At 36.0% G+C, this 23,377-nt stretch overlaps 1 protein-coding gene across 1 annotated transcript in view; it reads right to left on the bottom strand.

The window, feature by feature from the left end:
- Positions 1 to 1,411: 1,411 nt before the first annotated feature.
- PSME4 (proteasome activator subunit 4) overlaps positions 1,412 to 23,377 on the bottom strand; it is a 76,025-nt gene continuing 54,059 nt past the window's right edge. Inside the window, exons 31-47 of the mRNA XM_064509758.1 lie at positions 23,137 to 23,266; positions 22,407 to 22,488; positions 20,812 to 20,965; positions 20,222 to 20,291; positions 19,379 to 19,504; positions 18,917 to 19,069; positions 17,048 to 17,152; positions 16,083 to 16,174; positions 15,570 to 15,701; positions 14,771 to 14,979; positions 14,250 to 14,335; positions 13,053 to 13,181; positions 11,873 to 12,028; positions 6,702 to 6,864; positions 4,803 to 4,936; positions 3,663 to 3,801; positions 1,412 to 3,011 (exon numbers count right to left, since the gene is read on the bottom strand). Of these exons, the coding sequence (XP_064365828.1) occupies positions 3,667 to 3,801; positions 4,803 to 4,936; positions 6,702 to 6,864; positions 11,873 to 12,028; positions 13,053 to 13,181; positions 14,250 to 14,335; positions 14,771 to 14,979; positions 15,570 to 15,701; positions 16,083 to 16,174; positions 17,048 to 17,152; positions 18,917 to 19,069; positions 19,379 to 19,504; positions 20,222 to 20,291; positions 20,812 to 20,965; positions 22,407 to 22,488; positions 23,137 to 23,266 (2,056 nt within the window). The 3' untranslated portion in view covers positions 1,412 to 3,011; positions 3,663 to 3,666. The remainder of the gene's footprint in view (positions 3,012 to 3,662; positions 3,802 to 4,802; positions 4,937 to 6,701; positions 6,865 to 11,872; positions 12,029 to 13,052; positions 13,182 to 14,249; positions 14,336 to 14,770; positions 14,980 to 15,569; positions 15,702 to 16,082; positions 16,175 to 17,047; positions 17,153 to 18,916; positions 19,070 to 19,378; positions 19,505 to 20,221; positions 20,292 to 20,811; positions 20,966 to 22,406; positions 22,489 to 23,136; positions 23,267 to 23,377) is intronic.

Here is a 23,377-nt window from a genome sequence, read left to right as displayed (position 1 = left end):
CAGACTTCTGTATGGTCATTAAGGCTACCAATGTCCAAGATCTGTACTGCCCTTATTATTCACTTTTTTCATAAACTTCTTCACTTTTCACTAAAGCTCCCTCACTAGAGATGTCTCCCTCTGCAGACTGAGGGGTTGCAATTGTTTCATCTGCAGGGCTGTAGGGAGGAGACAGTTTGGCCTGGCCTACTTTGAGAGTTGGCAGGAGATACAGGAAAGGAACAGAAACCAGCCCATCTTAGGAGAAATGTCCAAGAAGTGTGCATGTCTGAACATGAAGTGTTGCTCAGCAGTTCATCAAAATCAGCCTTAAAGCAGTGAACTATCATTCAGACAAACTTAAAGAAAAGGGCTAAGCAAGCTCAGGGAACAATCTTGTCTCTTTTGAGACAGAGAAATGTAACCGGTAAGTCTCAAAGTAGGGTTGCCCTTGAGAACAATGATTTATAATGGTAACTGAGTAATGAAAATGGCAAGGAGCCCTGAGCACTCATGCAGCCTAATCTCCTATTTCATCATGTGATCAAGCATCAAGGTGATGGAAAGCTTAGAACTCGTTACATGAATACATTGATGGAGAAAGCTGGGGAATAAAAGCAGCAATCAAGTTACAGAATTCAATGAATAACTCAAAATTGCTCCTACACCTTTAGAATAGAAGAGTAAGATTTAATCTTTCAGCCACAAAAAGACAACTAATACAAGTGTGTTCACACAATCACTGGTGTCTCTTATCCTGTAAAACTGTACTTTAAGTATAATTTTCTGGGAATCTGCTGAGATCAAGTAATTTATTACTGATTTATAAAACAGTGATCATGAATTAGTACTAAGTACCTATTTGCTGTAATACCTCTCTGACTGCAGGATGATTCTCTGCAGAGCACCAGATTCTCAACATTGCAACCAGTTCCAGGTACAGCTGGATTATAGACACATATGAAAAGAAACTCCTCCCAACTAGTGTACAAAGCAGCAGAGCTGGATCCTATTGCCAGCTGCCTCTGATGTAAACAAAATGGCAAAAATATTTTCTCTATCAGTTAATCAGTCACCACATAATTTAAAGATCATTCTTTACTGCCAGTACTTTCCACTACTTTTATTTCAATTTTTTTTATTCTATCAGACAGCAAAAAACCCTCCATTTCAATCTAGTTTCTCCAATTTTAAGTGTACTTCACAAAAATTCACAAGTTTTTGTTAAGTTTCATCAGGCACAAGATGTTTTTAAATAGAAACTAGTGCCTCAATAATTAGAACTGATTCTTTGATTAATCCTTAATGTTGCCTTAATTCACTGCCAAGTCCACAAGAAACACATACCTCATACAAAAAGCTCAAAATCATAGTAAACAATCTTAAATTATAAAGTAACAATTTCCACTTTAGAAAGACAAAAAAGCAGATGTTACAAACAATCCATTTATTGCATTTTAAACTAGGTACACAATTGAAATAATTTTGGCACTACACTATACAGTGGTTACATCTGTGTGCTGACACTCTTTAAATACTGCACCAGGAACACTGCTGTGCTTTTAAGTTTGGATTGAGTCACATACTCAGCAGGTAGATCACTCAATGTATCAGTGCTCCTGTAGGGTTGCATGAAAGTTGAAACACCAGTTTATGAATTATTTCAAAGTACCTCACATTCTATGAATTTATCACATCAGAATATGTGATGTCAGCATTTAGAGATGGCCACAAATGTTGCATTAACATCTGAATGAGACATAGTAATAATGAGATACAAGAAAACCAAAACAAAACCTCTGCCTTTTAGACATGAAGCAATATTGTGTTAAAGAAAAATAATTTAGAAAACTAATAATGGCATTTGATTTGATACAAAAGCCAGAACTACTACAGTATTAACATCTAAGTATGAATCTTTACAAATTAATCTCACAATGGTGTTATGTAAAAGGTTGCAAACTGTACAATGTTTTGTCAATGCAATGCCTCTACAATTTATACAGTCTTTTACAACTATGTAACACATATTAAACATGTTAAATTAGCCAATAGATACCAGTCTCTGAACAAAGCTGCAGGCAAAAAAAAAAAAAAAAAAAAAAAAATACAGAGCTTCCACAATCTTTGAGCAAGGTGTGCTTGCTCAAATACTGACAATCTTTATGAGAATATGCTGTTAAAAAGTCAGCTATTCAGTGCCTTTACACACTGTGCATACACTTCATTCTGTGAATTCAACCATCACTTGATAGTCCACAATTTCATAGCTATGGGCTTTAACTATGAAGAAACACCCATAGTCTTTCACCCTTAGAAATATGCAGATAATCATGGATTTTTTCCCACACTTGGTCAAGCTATCTATGATGACCTGGCCAGGCAGTGGGAGCTTGCACTCCCCATTTTTTGTCCTGCCATCATCTATACTGCACAGAGAAGATGAGCTATTTACATTTCCGCAAAGAAGATACAAAAAGGCAATCCTGCCCGGAGGTGGATTAAATGATACAGGGCCCACCATCTGGTGGGTACTCAAACCCAAGTAGTGAAAAATAAATCCTTTGACAAAGATAGGTTCTTGGTCTTGTAAGCTGACCAGATAAGAGTTGCATCAGCAAAACTGAAGAGCTTCACTGAGAATATTCTGGCTTACAGTGCTCTCTGGTTCTGCATATCCTTGATGTTGGAAACAGCTAGGAGGAAGGGTAAGAAAAAGCGGATAAGAAATGTGCAGTGTGAGTCTCTGTGCAAGAAAGCAGTAACAAGGACAGATGTGCGATGCCAGCCAATGACAAGGGTCTTGGCAATAAAATCACGATCAGGCTCTCTGAATGCTATAGGGACACTGAGGGGCTCCCTGGGGAGGCAAAATTCCTTAGGAATAGAACCAGGCCTTTATGTTTGTATTTAAAAGTGGTTTTGATGAGGCATCAGGATGTCCAATGCAAAGTTTTCTATGTAATAAATTTCTTTTGAATTTCCTTTATTTTGTAGCAAGTCTTCTACATCCTCATTTTCCCAGGAGTAACCTGAAATAAAAAGAATTCAGCAGAAGAAGATTATTTCCTCACATTGTTAGCACAGAACTAAATAAAAATATAAACTCCTCTTGGAAGAAAAACATCACAATATAGGACAGATGAGAATCTTGCAGCTTAACAAAGACAACAAACTCCATGGATGAGACAGTCATCTTCAGGGACATACCTGTGGGAAGAGTCCTGGTAGCAAAGCTACACTGTGGAAGAGGGAACGGTTTTGTAACAGTCGTTCCCCATCATGAGACTTGGGCCATATACTGTACTGGATGGCGAAAGCATGAGAAATACAATGCAGCAAGTGCCTTATCTCTTGTAAACTGCCAAGCATTTAAAAGGCAGTCAACTGGCAGACAATGGTCAAAGTGAAGGGAACGCAATATTCAAGAAAACAAGCACGAGTGTCTTAATAAGACACTAGTGTAAAACACACACACACATGCAAAGATAGACAATAATATTCACCCAAAACAAACCTGATACTGAACAACCCACTGGAAGTGAAAAGGACTTATATTTGCCAAGAGCACTCTCGCAGTAGTTTGGGGTTTCTTCCCTACGTCATGCGAAACTGGAGAGCTAAAGTATCTTTTGCAAAACTGATGTCTCTCTCAATTTATGTCAAAACATATATGATCTTACCTATCTATGCATAATAGCATGGTGATACCAAGAGGTCTGTAAGGACTAGCAGCTGGTCATCAGTGAACTGCTGTTTATGCTCCTGCCAGTTGTCATGGTGTGTCCTCCGGAAATTTGACAGTGTTTTTTTCACAGTCATCTGCATAGCAGACAATCAGTATTGATCTGTTATCAGTTATGGATTTAAACTCCATGACAAAGCAAACATTTAAACACAACAGACAAAAATAACTGCTGAGTAGAAATAAGTGAGCAGTTACAAAGGTTAGGAGGGCTCCAAGCCAGTTGCCTTCCTGGTATTTTTATAATGGTGGATCAGCACTCCAACAATCTTGCAAAATATATTCATCTTACAATTTCAAGTTTAAGAAAAATTAATAGATTCTTATAAAGTGTAAGCAAAATGGTTTTCCTCTTCCTCTTGGTTTTTCAATTCAAGATACAAGTAAAACACGAGAAAGTCATATTGGATCAGTCATGTAAATAACTTACATAAAAAAGAGGAAAATGAACTTCCATTATTAAAATTAAAATTATGATTATAATATCATAAGAAAAGTCCACTCAGTACAGTTTCCTGAATCAGTAAAGAAAGCCTTAGCAAAGATTATTAAATCTAAGGAATTCTTCAGCAAGTAAGCTCACCACCCTGGTTAACGGCGAAAGTCAACAAAATGAAGTACACAGAGGAGAGGGAAAAAAAGAAAAAGGAGGTAAAAATTTCATTTATAAGCAGCAATAAAAGTAACTTTTAAAACCTTGTTTCTTAAACAATTCAGAATGATTTTTTTTGTTTAGGTTGATGTTTTCCAGACCTCCAAATCAACTCAGTTATACCTCTGTGGGCATGCACAGAAGTGACCTTTTTAACCAAATAAGACTGTTTCTCCGTTACAGGTACTGTTCTTGCAGCTTTCAGTTTATACTTTAAGTTTGGAAGCAAGAGCAGAAATTCCACACAAGAAACTTAAGAAGTATGGGAATTAAAATGCATGTGTGACTCTTCAAAAGCAGCAGAAACAAATTTTAACAGCCTCCCTCCCCCCCCCCCCACACTTTTTAAGGAAACAGGAGCTGAGCCAAGCATATTTTAGATGTGTTATATTTAATAGAAAAATGGAATCTGAGTATATATTTTACCTCAATAGGCTGAGGATCATTAAGATGAGCACTGAGATCCATCAAGAGCTGTGGCATCCAGGTAGGTACATCATAAGGACTTGACAAAATACATGCACTAAGTCCTAGCACCCCAGCATGGCGTTTAACCAAGTCTGCAATTGAAAGATATGAACTTGTATTTGACAACGTGCAAATATCTAACACATGCTTCATTTACACAGCCAAACTTAAAGCTGATATCAGTGATAATAAACCTATTTCTAATTGATGGAAATGACTGAAAAGGGCCTATATATTAAACAGAGATGATCAAATCAGAATAGCATACTCACCCCAATGTTAAGGAAGTTCTGACCCCTAAATTAAAAACCAACCCATTACAGTGCCGAGATCTCTAGGTTTTACAGGAAACCAAATAGTTCTTTAGACCAAATAGTCACAAATCAGTTCACACAAGTGTCTTGATTTCCAAATTGCTTCTGCTTTCTTGCATTTTTATTTTTTAATGGAATAATGTGTAAAAAAATAATCTACAACTGTAACCTTTAGAAACATTTAAAGTGAGATTCTCTCAAAGAATCTAAGTTATCCATACAGTAAATCTCTCAAGAACTACAGGTCTATCGTTTCCTGTTTTCATGTTTGAATGTTCTCTGAAATACTGGAATTACTTGATGATCTGGAAGCCCAGTCCTTCTGGGTCAAAGGAATGTGTGACTCAGACATACTAAGTGTTTGGTCAGAAAGCAAAGCCCCTAAGGGCTTTCTTTTTTTTTTTTTTCTTTTTTTTTTTTAAACCCAAACCTACTCTCCTAGTAAGCAGGTAAGGTGGGTGAGGTTTGAAATTATACTGATGCAAGTAAGGAGTTTATTTACTAAGGAAATCACTATCTTCCCCTTTTTGTAAGCCTCTTCACTCTCAGGAAGTCAGTCAAACTAAGTCAGCAGTAGCCTTTAACAGCTCCTAATTGTAAAGCATATAAAAGGCTACTGCTGTAGCCACAGCCAGACCAAGAGTGTCATGCAAGGCATGAAGTATGCTCCAGTTCCATTCATGGTACTTCAGGTATAGCGTCCAGGCCTTACTGAAAATACAGTCTTGTCAATTGATCTTTGGGCTGATATGGCATTGCCCCACACATTATTGTTATGAGCTACAAAAAATGAATTGATTTTTCAGGGCCTTGTTCTTCCGAAGGAAGAACTAAAAAGTCCTTGTTTGCATTTAAACTCAGCCTAAACTCATTAGTTTGGCCTTTCTGAATCTTATTCTTTCAAAGCCATTTTCTCAAGATGGAAAAAAAATCTGCCATGATCACACAGAAACTTCGTTTGGCAGTCTGATATGGGATACGTCCATGGTGCGGTGGGAGGAGGGAAGTCTTCTTCCATTCTCCCTTATCATGCTCTGCTATCCAACACATTCAGGAGGACCACCACTTAGAAGTGCCCTGCATTGAACTGCATCTACATGAACTGAGCACATGGGAAATGAACAAATCCCTTTAGTGTTAAATCTGTAAGAGTAGTAAATTAATTTAACCTAGGATATTGTTTACCTTTTTTGGTAATAATATATTCTTATTCATCATATATGCTATAAAATAGCTCAAAGCACTTAACACGGTTTAGAATTTGCACTTTATACTCAGAAAGACACAGTAAGGTCCATAAGGACAAGTGATTTGCCATTATGGTTTATGAATACTTAGAAAGGAAAAAAATATTTGCATGGGCAACAAGCCTTGTGTTTCTCTGGGTAAATACTAATTTTCTAAATACTGCTTAACCACAGGACAAATCCTACACCATCTGGAATGCTGGCAGAATAAGCATTTGACTGCAGCATGAAATATTTATTTCTTCCTAAACTGCTCTTTAAATGCATGATTTTAGTCTCTGAAACAATCTTCTTACCACCAGAAGGAATTGTATCCACCGCTGAACCCAGGTCTCGCTTTCTCTTTTTTGGTAGCCTCATTTTGCACAGCTGTTCAAAATGGGTCTGCATAGGACCATCCATAGTGAGAAAGTTGCACTGTAGCAAACCACTTAGTGTGGTAGCGGCCATTTCTCTCACCTGTGAGCAGAGATAGTACATACCACAATTAGTCAGCAAACATGCACAGCAGAAAACAGACATTTGTGTTATGACTATTCTTTTAAGCATATCCAGTTAGGCCAAGTTACCAAACTCTGCTCAAGAAAAGTCTTTTGGATTCTATCTTGTTATCTCACAGGTCATACAATACACTACTACAGCTTACTATATGACTCTTCACAAATTAAACATAGCTCTATTGTAACACAGAATACCTTTACAAATAGTTTGCCTATCTTTACATAGTTTGTCAGAAAAGGTGACCTACTACTAGAGCGAATGTAATTTAACTCCATTGTCAAGAAACGTTTATTATGAATGAGACTTTTTTAGAAAGTTTAAAAATAGACTCTGAATGAAAGCAAGATGCATCATGCTAAGTAATCAGTCTGTTTTACAAAGTCAGTAATAGCCTCTGTATTATAATTTGCTTATCAAGCAACAAGTGTATATTTTATTCAAAAGCACTTAGTTCCCCCCTGCCCCAGATGTACATGAAAACATTAGACTTGACAAAAGCAGAAGAGCCTTCAAGAGAAGGCAGAAGTTATGTTCATGAGATGTTATCCGAGTTGATTCTGTTCTCCTCCTAACACAAGAATTCTTTGAGGGACATAACTGACACTGGAGTAATAAGCAATAACAACTAGTTTCAGCAGTTCATAGTCAACAATTCAATTCTATAGTGCTTCAGCATTTACTTTGTTGCCTTGAGTACCAGTTGCTTCACTATGAATAAAAACAGGATTACAGGTTGGGAAAAATATCGCTCTCTTCAGTAGTACAGAAATCAAAAAGAACAAAACTAAAAAAATCAATTTTCATCTAATTGCCAATCCATTCAAAATATAGATTTCCTTTTCCATTCCTTTTAGAACAAACATAACATGTTTTTAGTTGATTACAAGTGGAGACAACTCACTCATTGCTGTGAAAAGCAAGTACCACCCATCAGTATTACCAATTCACCTCCAACTCCAGTCTCCCCAAATCGTAACATTACAGAACTGGAAGACCATGTTTAAATTCAGTCCCTCAAAAAACTCACTTCCACTTGAAATATTTACAGGATCCTAACTTTTACAAACTTGAAAACCAAATGAACTTGTTAAAATATTGGCAGCAGTTGCCAGAGTTATCGGTAAGTACATACTGTTACATGTAACTGTAAACAGAACGTTTGTCTAGCTACAGAGTACAAACACCTACCAACGCTCTGAATCCAATGCAGCGGATTATAATAAATTATATCCTTGAACATAGTGTTCTAAACCTCCACATAGCAATAAGTATAGCTGCAAGTGCTGCAATAATTAAACATAGTAAGTTAACAATAAGCTCTTGAGACTTCACTTTATTCCATTTACATTTCTACAACATATTTTTCAAGTGTGATCTACTTTATTAACAGCGTAAAGAAGTATGAAGTGAAAGTCTGCCAGTATTGTTTATCGGCAACTTGTGAGCCTCTTAAGAACTAAGCTATTAAATGAAACATGATGTGCTAACGCAAGACCCAAAATACAAAGAAGCTTGGCTGTAAAGTGAACAAGCTCCCAAATGAACTGTAGGCATTTTCATCACTATTCGCTCTATTAAAGCCACCTTCATTGCCAAATTAATAACTTAACTGAAAGGTACACTTTGCTGCAAAGAGCACCTAGAAGCAATCATACATTAACAGGCTAATCATGAATCATGACAGCTGACACTACAGAAGAGTAGCAGAGGGATACTCTTCCAGTCAAGTCTGGTTTGTTTGTTTGGGTTTTTTTTTGGTGAGGATTGACTGTTAAAATATTAGCACAAAAAGTTACACAAACAAGATGGACAACGCTCAGCAATGCAAGAAAACCAGTGTAGTACTTGCAAGAGACTACGAATACAAGAAAATAGTTACTGTAGTATTGCAGTATCATAGGAAAAATGCTTATCAAGACATATGAATGGTATATATTCAATACACTGAGTTATAAAAATGTGAACATAAGAAGCTCCTACCTAGATAGCTTTCTTGATCAAACTATGGCTTGAAAAAAATTGTAAAAAGAAAAAAGTTAAAAAAGATGCTTTGATATTAATTTGGCCACTTTAAACAAATTCAGCAAAAATTTAAAAAAATGTATCTCCACACTAAGTCTTCCGTTTGATTTTTGTAGGTTTTATGACTACAACAGATCATCCATGACTATTTATTTTAATTTCTGGTGTAACAATGTTTAAGCACTACCACCTGTAACAAGTCTTAGGTCTCCTTAACCTCTGAAGCTTTTAAATAAGCTTAGTATGTCTTTCTAAATAGCTTATTTATCTGCAACCTATCACATCCCTCAGGGAGATGATCCTATGGCAATTTATACTTTCTATATTGTATTTACAATTTAATTTTTCCAGTTTTTACTATACCTTTGTGTAGTTTAAATTAGGAAGAGTTCTGAAGCAACAAGGTATACTGTCTCTGCATGTAAGGTGAAGTGAATACAGCCACTTCCACTTTTCCTCCACTTCAGACTGAGTAATCAGAACTCTTTATTGCAAAACATGCTTTCCCAACCTCAAATCATTCTTGCAGCTCTCTCCAACAACCTACATGACATGAAAACTAGACATGATATTCAGCAGTGGTTGTACTGCTGTACATAGCAACAATATAATTTCTCTGGACTGGATGGTCTTTCCCTCTACCAGCTGCAGGATCACATTAGCTCTTACAGCCACAGTCCTCAGCCGTAGGACATCAGGTCCATGGCAGCCCATTGACTTGCAGAACAAGAATCTCCCACAATACCATCTAGCTTTAATACAGTAGTCTTTGACCCTAGATATTTAAGTTTGAAACTACATTCATGAAATCTGCATTCAATAGAAGCCACGCTGTCTTATGACCCAGGTTCACCTCCTATTACTGTCGTATTGCCATCTGACATTCAACATGGTCATTTGACATTGTCATTTGCCAAGGTTCTTTATAACAATTTTAGGCAGAAAACATGAAGTCATGAGGAAGGTCAAGTACTGTAATTTTAGAAATATTAGAAGTGTAAACTATATATTAAAGAACAAGATGAACAGGGTCATCAGGTTTAGCACTTTTCATCAAAACAAGCAAAAAAAATGTGTTACAACTAAGAATCAAAATTAAAGTTTCACAGGATAAGGAAAGATACTAGGCACTAGTTAGGGTTTTATACTGAAATCATAGTCACCTTAGAAAGAATTCAGCGTTAAAAAAAATTCTATGGGAATTGCTCAGAATGCATCTTGCCTATTATTATCAAGAATGAACAAGATTGCTTTTCTCTGAAAAGTGAGGGCTTCCATGGTAACAACATGATCGTAAGTGACTATGAACACAGATAAGCCTTTTTTGATTTGCATCTCTGTAGTGCAGAGGAATCATTTTGTGCATTTGAAATAACTAGATAAAGTATAAAGTGAATAAAAGGTATCTGACATAATCATAAGAGACTTTGAGAGAAGTGTAAATAATAACGTATCCAGGGTTGCCAGCTTTCGTCTTCCAGCTCACTTTAGCAAGTAATGACATGGAAGACAGAGCTCACTGGAAGAATGAAACTTGCATGGTTGGGGAAGTAGTTTAAATGCTGTTCTGTAAGAATTACATGAAATATGTATAGAATTTGTAACATCAAGCCTTTTAATCCATAAATTAATTCATGTATTCAAGTTACTTGCAATTCACTTTTTATAAAAGCAAGCTTCACATCTCAGGTTTAACGGCTATTTTAAACGTAATTTCAGAAAAACTAAAACAAGATCTTGCTTTTGGTAGAAGGGTATCATGCTTCAGAATCTTCTTTCCTCTAGGAAGAAAAAAAGCACTCAAACTACTAATCATTTAGTTATATTAATGTAAGATTCTTAATTTAAAAGCAAGATTTCACCAATATTTGCGAGAAGCACAAAGAACAATAAAAATGGTGGGGGGGGGGGAGGAATGGGACTGCAGATTAACACTGAAGATTCTTCATAGTGCTCAAACATGATCAAACACACTTAAACTCATGTCATTTAATACAAGCCCTTGTCAGTTCTGAGTTACTGATAGAGACTGAAATATTTCTTGTGATGTTTTTCCAGGTTTTAGACATATGACAAAAAAGATGCAGCGAGATTCACACTAGGCACCTTTTTTCTGAGGACTAGCTTGTGATCCTGTTACCTCTTCTAGCAGCGTAACGTACGTTCATACACACCCGATTTTCAACAGTATACATGCACCATAGCTACAACTTAGGGTTTTATCTCCTTCCATTTGTATAAACTGGAGTATCTCTAGCTCAGGAGACTTGTCAGTCCTACAAGTTTTTGTAAGCTTAGAAAAATTTTTTAAAATCATGTAACATTATCAATAACAGCATCTGTTAGACAAATTCTGTCCTATTACGCATGCAACATTTGCCACTCCATAGAAAATCTACTCATCATAACTGAAGAAATGTTTCCTTAGTGAGTGGGATGTATACAGAATGTATTTTTTTTATCACTAATTAGCTGATATGATTAACATGGCAAACAGACCTGTAGAGCAATAAAGAGTGGTTTTATAGAATTTTCATGTTATGGCATTTTACTTTGTTGAAAACTGAACTTTCTACCGATATCCAAGCTAATATTTGTAGTATAATGATAATGCCCCTATTTCAGCTGTACTTGAAACAAAAAGGAACAATGAAACTAAGCAATATTCAACTGAAAAAGCAGAAACAATGAAACTTTCAACATTATTTTATTGAAAATTACATTTTCTGAAAAATTTCCTGTCAAAAATGAAATAGTAAAAAAAATCCTATAAAAACCAAGAAGAATGCTAAGCTACAAATACACATTGTATTACATTTACAACTGGTAGGGCTTTTCATAAAACTTTGCAAAGGCAAGAAATCACTCATGTGAAAGTAAGCATACCACATCTAACTATTTTTTCCACCTGTAGTAATATTCCATGAGAAAAGAGATTACTTACCTCAAGCTGTTCATCTTCCAGGAGTTTTATAATCAGCCATCTAATGTCATTGACTGCTTCTTCATTGTTGAGAAAAATAAAGAGATTGTAGAATACCATGGTCTGGAGGTAGGTTAATATGGTATATCTGGCATGCCAAGAATTGCTTCTTGCCGTCTACAAATAAAAAATACATATTAAAAAGTAAGGATGCGAAGAAAAGCAGCTACTTGATTTGAATCTTACATTATTAAAAAAAGCTTTTGAGGACAGTTGCAAATAAAATAAGTTTCCCTCATTCGGTTATTTGCTTCATACACTCTTAATTTCCAAAGCATACAAAGATTTAAAGAGTAACAGATATCTAATACCATATAAGACAATTTAGGCAAGTCCCTCGTTTTGATTCATTCCAGAGTTCAGTCATTAGGTAATATAAATAAACCAGAAATTGTGTTCTCCTTGAGTATATATTGCATAGAGCAGATATGGAAAGCAAAGATTTTGCAAGTGTCTTTACTTTCATCTCCATGTGCTTATGAAAGTCTAAACTACTGAAGGTGTCAGGAGTGGGTGCAGCCTGGATTGCAACACTGCCACTCCTATTTTGACTGTGTGTACAGCTTGCACCAACTCCTAGCAAAAGGTAATTTTACTACTGTAAATCAGTCTTGAATAACTAGAGGAAAAAAAGAGTAGATTTCTTTAATGGTTTATTATGTATATACTTTGTTTTCATGCAAGCTAAGAGTGCATTTCCATTTCTGTTGTTTTTGAGAAAGGAGGAGTTGATAAAAATACTGTAAAACTATAAAAAGGCAGAGACTCAAGGGCCATTAACTCACATTAACTACATGTTAACTCACTTTGAAAAAGGATTTTGAATTGATAATATTCATGAAGAGACATCTGGCTTAAAAATTTGGTTCAGCAGTGAATCAGTTTATTTCTTAAAATACAGTTTATTCTTTTATAGAGGTAAGTTTGGAAGTGGGAAACAAAACAAAACACATCTATTGCAAAGTTATGTTTATAAGCATGTTATAAAACATTTCTAATAAACTTTCTCCTTTCATCCAGAAGGGAACCACTATCTGATTCCCTTCAATTCATAACTACAATATAATCTTAAAAATATATATATATATAGCGCAGGGCACATCATACAACAGGAAGCTTTAAGCATTTGGACCAGACTCACTTGTTTTAGCACCTGAAGTACCAAAGGCACTTGCTGAGGATACAGCAAACCCTGAGACATTAATGACAGACACATCTTAGCATCTCTTTTGAGCTCATCATAGCTATTGTCATTTTCCACTGGAGCAATCTACAGAACAAGATTGGGGGTGGGGGGAGGGAAGCCAACAGCTAGAGTTAGTAAATAAGCATTGCTAAAAGCAAAATCCTGAAAGAAAACTGTCCCTTAATGAGATCAATAATGTGGAAATAGTCTTAACAATAAAAAACATGGAATAAGTGGAATGAATCAAGAAATCCCTCTTCACTTCAGAGAAAGAGCATCTAGTGGAGTTGGACATTTTTGTATTGCACCATATTGCACTTAATCAATCTACAGCTAGACTGAAGTCTTTAGAAGGATTAAATGGGTGCCATTAAAACTCTAGTTCCACATGGCAATGTTTTTCGCAGCAGACAGTTCATTTATGGATATGGATCCAAAACTGAGTTAAAGCTATATTACTATTTCAAGCTCACTTCTGAGCAAGTAAACCTTTTCTTTATTTTGAGGGAACATATATAAACATCAATCAATTATCCAACAATATAAAGTGAGATGCACACTTTCCAGCATGCAAATATGCATTCTTTCAGATGCATAGCATTGAAGACACTTAACCACACATAATCCTCCTCCCCCAAGCCTGCCATTAGAAAATGTCCCTGAAAATTTGTTCCTTACATCAAATTCACACTTTGGGGCAAAACATTAACTGGTATCTTTTGAGCGCAAGGTAAATGACCCAACTTCAGAAAAGAATACAAGGATTAGAGGTGCCAAGAAAAATGTAAGAGTAGAAGTACCATTTAGAAGAATTGTCCAACTACGGAACAAAAGAAGAAAAAACTAGAGATAATTATGAGAACAGAAACACGCATTTCTTCATGAGTTAAATACTCTTTTCCCCACAAAGTTCTACAAACATACAGGACATACTCATCTAAAAGTCATTATTTTCAGGGAACAATGCAACAACCTAGATTACCAGCTGTAAAGTTACATAAGCATAAAAACAACATTTGGGCCTCCTCAGTATACATATTTTTGTTGTTACTGGTTTTCTTTTTATCTAAAAAGTCCCTTATAACTTTGATTTATTTGTAGAATCACTTTCTAATCAAAAATGACTAATAGAGCACCAATTAAAATGGATACCTTGAAAAATAATGGTAAAAGTTCAAGTTGCTCTGTGACAGCTGTAGAAAAAGACCGTCCTGCACTTGCCATCAACCACTTCAGAACTGTTTTTATAAAGAGAAATGATCACTGAATAAGGTAGTTAAACAAAACAACACACACACACACACACACACACACACACACACACACACACAGCACCCCCGCCACCCCCACCTCACACAAAACCAACCTACAGAACAAGCTTTAGACCAAATTCCTGACAAGAGTAGCCTGGAAGATTCCACAAACATCAGAGTAGACCTGACTAGCTGTTAAGTTTAACCCTGTATTCAGATATTAAACCTAACATTCTTAGCTGTCTTTTAACCAGTACTGTATCATCATCACAACTTTACAAACCTCAAACACAGAACAGATATCTCTTTGTTACAGCAGAGAGGTGAGAGGCAAAATTTTGTACTGCAACTATATTATTTGCAGTCCTCAATCACCATGTCCTAATATACTCCATTTCTTAACCTCATTAGGCAACTCACTAGTTTTCAGGAGCTTGATGCCCTGAGTTCGCTCATCTTGATCACCAATTCCATTTTCTTCCATAACATGATTCTGAATTTCTTCATCTGCTTCCATGAGGGGTTTAAGATTTTCAAGTATCCGGGTAGTGAATTCATGGACACGAGGAGACTTAGTTGCAGCAGTATTTGGCAAGGAAACATCTATCATGAATATGTAGGTCAAAACACTAAAGAAAAAAAAAACACACACACAAAAAAGGCTATACAGTCATACAGCTAACATGATTACAGTGTAGAGAACACAGCAGACTGATCACTGACGACTTTTAGCTAAACTTTATAGCTCAAAGCTTTTAAAATAAGTTTCCCCTTAAAGTTATTGGAAAACAAATGTTTTCCAGATATCCTCTATATAGATATTTGAATCAAGCAGGGTTAGGTAACAGACAGTTTACAACCCTCCCACTGGCCCCTGCAACGGACCTGCAACTAGTTTTTAAAGCTACTAAAATGCTTTTTAAAGGAGTTCCTGTATATTTACAGTTTTCTTAAGGCTTAGGCACAGTAAGTTTGTTTTTAGAGCTTTAGAAATCTCAAATATGAAAGTGACAGTACATACATGTACAATATGTACAAAGAAAGACAAAAACAAAGAAGCTGTCAGAAGCTTCTGAAGCAAGTCTGTTAACAACAATTTATATCACATCTATTAAGCCGTATTCACACACAAAAATAAAACAGTAACTATGTGGATATTCAGCTACCAAATACAATGAGCAGGAAAAAAAAGTCAAGAACTGCAGAAGAGAACACCGACCTTCCTATTCTCTCTCTGACGTTTTTGTAAACCTGTGTGAGTTTAGGTTCCAAATACTTCAGCAGTCTGTGCAACAGTTCTGGTACTCTCCATTCTTGTTGTGCAAGGCCACCTTGCAGTACATAAAGTCGGCTACAAATCAAAACAGAATATTTGTAGTCATGCCAAGCTGCTCCTTCCCTTCCCCTGCCAAAGACTTCTTTTGAATGTTTTGTGTGTCAATGCATTGAAATGTCTTTGTGTGAACTGCATGCAAAGATGAGTAAATTACAAAATGGAACGATACTGCTGTTTTTCCAGTATCAAACCTTCACAAGATTCCATTAATTGGATTCAATTACATTAAATTAATTAAAAGAAAGAAAGAAAGAAAGAAAAAAGTAAATGCCACTGCGTGGGGCACAATAAATGGAAAGGAGCCCTACCCCTACAGTCTTTCACAATATGCTCTCATGGTATTTTATCTATACTTTTATTTCCTCCTTTATTCAACCACAGCTAAAATTCATTTACCATGCATCTACAAATGATCCTCCTTCACCACTCAATGGAGATTCCAACAGCAGTTCAAATAACCAATGCAGTTTTCGGGGATCTCTGCTCTCCTGAAAATAAATTGGTATCAGAGACATAAAGCAAGTCAGGAATTTTAACGTAAATAACGTAAAGCAAGAAAAGTTTTAACAATGAATCTCTTTGCATCTCTTGGGCTTATTTTATTACACAAGTTAAATGTCTTTCAAAATGAAGCCCAATATGAATAATATACAATGAAGCCACACAAACAGGATTTTAATTGTTTGGTAAGTTACAGTATTAAGAATAGAAGCAGTTTTAACTTAATTTTTGACCTATTTGAATAATCATTTCTATCATGGAAGTTTAGTTAATTAATTGCCAGAGCTCTGGCTGACAAGCTATGCTGAATTTTGCTTAGTGATTTCAAAAAGTTAACGATAGGCTGAAAATATCTTGGATCAGTTACCCTGCTTCTCAGACACCACGATTCCCAGTCTACCACACAAGTCTTACTGTATGTTAGGAGATAACATGGGAGCCCAGTTTTCACAGCATGCTGCTAAGCTGTACACTTCTTAATGCAAGAATAAACATGTAATGAATTCAAAAAACCTCCAAAAGACTGAACAATGACAAATACCTAGTAAGCACACATTAACACCACCCACTAATCTTACACAGCTTGTCTAAAATATTTAGAAACAAACTGAAGGTACATGTTTATTTCATTTATAAAATGTTGTATAAAAGTATTTGTAGCAGGTAGAAGAAAAAGTTTCCTAAAAAGTTGCAAGATTTAAAATAGGCTGTTTTTATGTTGTATTTACCATTTTCAATTTTATCTGAAAAAATATACCAAAATACCTCAATTCATAAAACTTATTTACATATTATCTGTAAAGCTTGACCATCTGTATATAACTATTATGAACAAACAAGACTGAGAATGAAGTACTTACACAGGAGGTTGCTATGCATGTGCCCCAATCATTATACGTTTCCACTGTAATGTTTGATAAAGCTGTTCGAAGCAATGGGCAAAGAAGCATCCAAAGTTTTTCCACCTGCTCAGCAGGAAAGCAAAATACAAAATTTGTTTATCATGGATAAAATGGCTGTTTAATCTCTATGAGCCCAAATCATCCAATCTTCCCAGAACATGGAAAAATAATATTGTTTCTGGAAGCAAATAGTACGCTAGTTATAAAAGGAAATAAATTCCAAAGGTGATACTTCAGAAATCATTTCCAAAAAAATTTTTTTTTTTACAAGTTATTTGGATATACTGTGGATTAAGTGTGCATCATTTTCATGGGGATTTAAGTAAAATCATATCAGTGACAGCACACACTTTGCTTTTTATAGGATGGCAATTCTTGCACACCTTCTCCACCTTACGTAGGTGTACCATTTTCTCAGTCCTTTCTGCTTCAGGGCTTCTTGAAATGTCCTGCTACTGTACAAGCATCCCTATTCCAGGCTAGGCTGTCCAACATGACTCCTGCCTCAAGGATCATGTGCATTGCTGGTCTCCATCTCTCTATGTTCAGACCCAAGACCAGGATGGCAAAACTTTTTTGGACAGACAAGACAGTCAAAACGCAATCCTGTATCCAACTATCATTAAACCTGAGCATATGATTTTGTCTGAGGAGTGTTTGGGGAATACAGTTTGTATGAAGATCGGTCAGTAACCCCTATCTCACAGGCAGCGATTAGCATCAGGGCAGAGTAACATGTTCAACCAGCAAAGCCCCAGAAGAGGCAGTTTGTCCTCAGCCCCAAACGTCAATTTGCTTGTTTAACTCCATAGAGCTAGTCCTTTCTGGCCAGTCACTGCAAGATCAACTTCACCAAAAACCAGGATCAGCTCCAGCTCTTCTAGTTCCCTACAGTGTTTCATAAACCCTAATGTTTCCTGCTATCATATATAAAAACATAGCGAGAAAACCCAGTGCAACTTCTCTTGTTAAATGTCATCTTACATTTCTACTTAAAACACTTTGAAATACACTACATACACAAGGGAACAGGATCAACACAATATTTTTATTTAAAATAATTCATTAAGTTATTTCTTATCCAAGTTCCCACAGTGTAACTAATTGAAACTCCCAGTGTCCTGAGGTTTTTTCTTCAGGGAACAGAAATACTTAGGATAGTTAAATCTGTAACGGCAGGTACTTCACTGATGGACGGTTTTAATGTAAGTTTATACAGAGCTTATTTATCACAGAAAGCATGCTGTAAAGAAACAAATTTCTTTGTGAGAATCTTATTCCAGATGATAAACAAATGTAGAGGGGGAAAGAAAATACATAAGCTCAACTTGCAGATCTAAGACAGTTCAGAGGATTCAAAATTAAGAAGTACAACATATTCAGCACAGCAAATTAATAAAACATTTCTTAAAGAATTACTTTTCAGCATAAAAGTGCATTTAAAGGTAGTCTAGACATCTAGGTCCAGATTAAATAGAGGTAGTAGTCTGAAGTGGACTTAGGCACTCATTTCAACAAGAAAATTCTAAAACCATGATTAAGAAATACTTTCCTTCATCATTTCCTACTAGTTAGCTTTGTTAACCCCTTACTGTTGTTCTCAGTTTTATTATGTAGCATTTTACTACCTCGTAGCATTAAAAATGCACCAAACCAAGCTATCAATTGCACTCAAGCCTTGGCAACGAAGCATTAAATACTGCAACCTGTCCTTTTTTGGGAGTTGGGCAATAAATTGAAAGTCCTCAACTTCATAGCTTTACACATGTTTAATAATTCAAACTTATTCCTTATTTCATAAATCACTCAAAAATACTACTTCAGCACCTTCTCAAATGTCCAGTGTTTAGAGCCTCTTATTAACCCAGCTATAATTTCAGCTACGCATCGCTGGGTACTTTCATGGGAGTCTGATACAAGTCGTTCCAAATGGGGCTGAAGAACCGGCAAGAAGGCATCGTCGAAGTTTCTGAAAAGGCCCTACAAAACAAGAAGTGAAAGTGTCTCCCTTAGTTATTGGTCCACACTATTTTCTTTGTAAGAGAAACATAAGGATTGTGAAGCATTTTAGATTTGAATATGCAGAAAGTGAAATTAGTTTGTTTTTGTAATGGAAATAAAGCCAACTGTCCACAGAAGAAAGTGGTTAATGGAACTAATCAAACCAGCACACCTTTAAATCAATATTTAGCAACAGCAAGGCATAAGCCAAGATGTGTGTGGCTTCTCCACACTGACTTGATAATTATCTACAAAAAGCAAGCAATATAGTTATCGAAATCTAGTTACCTTGAAGAGGCAAAATCTGCGAGGATTAAATTTGTCTTTTCCTTTTCTGTCTTCTAAAGACAGAAACTTTATTAACTGCTCAACAAACTTGGGATCAGAGAAGTGATCGTACACAATTTGTTCTGCCTGTAGAAGAAACACAGGGATTAGCTTTGAGATACTTAATTACCACAGTGATATCCCAATCTTTAAGTCTTGTTTTTCACTTTACTCCTACTTTTGGCAGAAATCATGCCTAGATTATCCATTTTTCCCTCTCATTCCAAAACAAGTATTAGGTAATATTTTCAAGCCCCCCCCATTTTTACTTCCTTTAATGACTTTGGATCACCCTTCCTTTTATTAACACAACCCTTACAGAGAAATCATTCCCATCTTCCTTATTTACCTTGTTCCAACTGTGATAAAAATTTGAAAGGGATCAAAAAAGTGTTCATTAACACAATCATTCCATGATCACTGGCAGTGAAGCTGCAATGCATTGAAATAATCATTTCTCCTTGTGTGCTAACACAGTAAGTATGGAAATGAATAGAAAAATACTATAGAAAATTTTCTTTTGGGAATCCTGGCTTCAGAATAGTTATCACCTATTGCTTATTAAGAATGCAGTTACATCCACACTGACATGACACTATGTAGCTGAGTTCAATCTCCAGCTTGGTTTGCAACCAAGCAAAAGCAAATCAGTTTCCACACATTTTATGTAAGCACTCTCCAAACAGCAGGCAATATTTTGGTTAGAAGAGAGACGGGAATTGTTACCTCCACAGTAACCTGTGGACAACATTCAAAGAAAAGCAGAAGTATAAATATGCAGCAAAAAACTTTGAAAACCCTTACCTCTATCAACTCATCTCTCCTCCGTCCAAGCTTTGGTTGCTGCTCAACTGGAGCGTAAACTGTCATAGTTCTGAACATTTTAAAAAAGTCCCAAAGTAAAATAAAGCTTACTGATAATTTTCTGTATGCTCTGTATTAAATAGGATTTAACAACTCCTAAACAGTAAAACTTAAAAGAAAATTTACAATATAAAATTTCTGAAGTATACCATTATGAAGATTTTATTACAGCAAACAACCCAGGATTGTTGGTGATAGAATACTACGCATATTTTGCAACTATGCAATTTTTATACATGCATTTTAAACCAGTGTGTGATTTTTGATAGAAGCAGTTAAGTAGCGAAATTTAAAAAGTGCTTATAGTACCCACAAAACCCAAGGAGAGACAGGTAGAAACTAAGCAGTAATCACCCAAAAGCAGAAGTGCTACAACATGTCAGGAGCACAAAGGAAGAAATAAATTATATTTTACAGCTTCAATTCAAAAAGCAGTTTAAACCTAACAAGTATTATTTAAGTTCTCAGAGGTTTTTTTCCTCCTGACTTTCACAGTTCCACACTAATGCCCACTGCTTAATAATACTCACTGAGGCCACGTATAATATCCCCAGTGCGTTTTCTCCACAAAACAACATGACTCCCAAGCTTCCTTAGTCTTTGGTAAACTCTGACTGTCATAGTGCAGCCACTGGTTATCCAGTCTGTCACCAGCCTGAATTCTGGAAGGCTTAGGGTTTCCACCTGGTTAAAGAGGAATTTTATGTTCTGTCAGACTTGTTCAGTGAGAGTCCTGGCAAATGTTACAACTTACTTTTAACAGGAGATATTAAGAGCTTTTATGTCATCGGTAAGACATCTTTCCCATCAAGCGTATACAGAGATAGGTCATTAAACTTACTGGGAGGTGACTCTACTAATCTGAAAAGGGAGTTTATCATCACGTCAGAAGTGATATTGAAAAAACAAACTTAACTTCGCTCTATAAATGCTGACCTCTAACCTGTACAAGACAAAGGGAAGGGTTCATCTGGCTGGGAATATGCAAATCCACCGAGCTCGGCTGAACTGCCCTCTGGAAAAGCTTGTCTTCATAGGAGACCAGGCTTTAGATTCAATTTAGTTTTTATTGTAACTGGAGTCATTCAATTAGCTTGTAAATTGAGCTGGCTAATGAAGAACAAAAAGTTTAAGAAGTGTCTCCATCTGTGGCTATATCATTACAAGTTTTAGCCCAGAGTGAACCCATACATCAAGTTTGCTCAAGTGTTTCATCTGGGTGGGGGGAACTCCCACACACAAAAAACCAAAACACATTACTTCAAATGCTTCTTATAATGCTGCCTGCTCTCCAGGAATTCTAGTGAAGTAGGGAGTAAAAAGTATTCTTCATAACTAGATTTTGAGAAGGTCCCACATGGAAGCGATGAGGATTAGCTGCATCTTATTTCAGTTACTGGGTTGGTCTACTAATGTTTATCAGTTTCTTAAATGAAGGGGGTTAAAGAAACAGTACTAATTCAAAAGCTAAGGTGAAAAAATAATCCTTTTAGAGCACCAAGAATTTGAGACTTATGGGAACTCCTTAGCACTGGCAAAAAGCAATAATGCAAACGTCCTGAAATTACATAATGGAAACAGAGATCAGAATAAGACTGTTCAAAGAACTGGTGAAGTTTTTGCCTGCAACTATTAAACTACAAGCACAAGGAGAAAGTTTGAGTTTTGAGTCAACGTTTTTATATTAACTGAATATTTTGAATGGGGCTTTCTGTACTACTGGTTCATAGAACTTACAACATTAGGAGATTTAAAGTAACACTGATGAAAGTAAAAGAAAGATTCCTTTATTAGTTTATATAAATGTGCCATAAGAAATGGTGAAAAAAGTGAATAAAAAGGAGGCATATAAAAAGTTTCACAAGTTACAAGGCTTCCTGGAAGGAGAACAACCAAGGCCATGTCTCTGAAATTTTTCCACACACTACAAACAAGAAAATAGCTTAATACACATTTGAGTCCAACGCTGTTTTAAAAATAACTATTCTGATTGTATTACCTATTTTGTTTGCTTAAAATATTAAAGAAGTGAAAAGTCTATGAGTCTATGCTTAATTTGACCAGAAAAAATATGCTTTTTAAGAACTTTGTCAGTACAAGATTTCTTATTTTAAATAAAACTTACTAATTTCATAAGGGCAGATGGGCACTTTCTTGTGTGTTCTCTTAAGCTGCTTGAGGATACCAGCCACTGCAGAGATGGCCACCTAAGAAGAAAGAACTGGGGATTAATTTATCCATTCCATCCATTTATCAGCACCAGGATATGTCTACTCATCTCATCACAGACACATTCTAAGCCAGCAACTCAAAGATTCACAGGAAGGGAATGAACATGACAGGGAATTTTGTCACATCAGTGGCTGATAATTCTTATAAAGCAGGAAACTCAGTCATTCCAGGGGATACAAGACAAGAATTAACTGTGTCATTTACAGGCCACAAAAACCTCCCCAACTAATCATTTGAGAGAAAAATGAGGTGTCCGTTACTTTCAAACCTCACTGAGGAGAAAAGCAAAATGAAAGCTACAAATGTAAAAGAGTGGTGCATTCCTTTTGAGTAATAAGCTGCAGATGGCCAACAAGCCCTGCAAATGAAATTCCATAAAAGAATCCTGAAGTTAAAAAGAATGAATGGCTACATTCCACATTTTTGCACTTTACAGACTCTACATCATATATTATGGCTACAGCACTGCCAAGACGGAGCAGGAACTTTTATGCATACGTGGCTGAAGGGGTGGGGAGGGGTGCATTCCCCCATTTAGTCATCTTTATCACAGCAAAACAACAAACATCTGATCTAAAACCCAAGGAGCTGAAAATCAGAAGATGTAATTATGTTGTTTTTACCTTACGAACTACAATTGCATCATGGTTGAGACACTGCATGAAAAATCTTATGGCACGGACAGGCAGTACCCTATCATCCCTCAGAAGCAGAGACAGAAAGCCAATACTTATGTGCTCGAACTTCCAAGGACTAAAAATCAAAATAGAAAATAAGTAGCAGATAGTTACACGTACAGCTTTTGCACAGATATGATTATACAGTTTATAATTATGTAAATATACTTGGACTGACATAAGTAAC

The sequence above is a fragment of the Dromaius novaehollandiae genome, chromosome 3 (genome assembly GCF_036370855.1).
Source record: "Dromaius novaehollandiae isolate bDroNov1 chromosome 3, bDroNov1.hap1, whole genome shotgun sequence".
Lineage (NCBI taxonomy): Eukaryota > Metazoa > Chordata > Aves > Casuariiformes > Dromaiidae > Dromaius > Dromaius novaehollandiae.
Note: the sequence above shows the minus strand (reverse complement) of the source record. Positions and strands in the feature narration are given on the sequence as shown.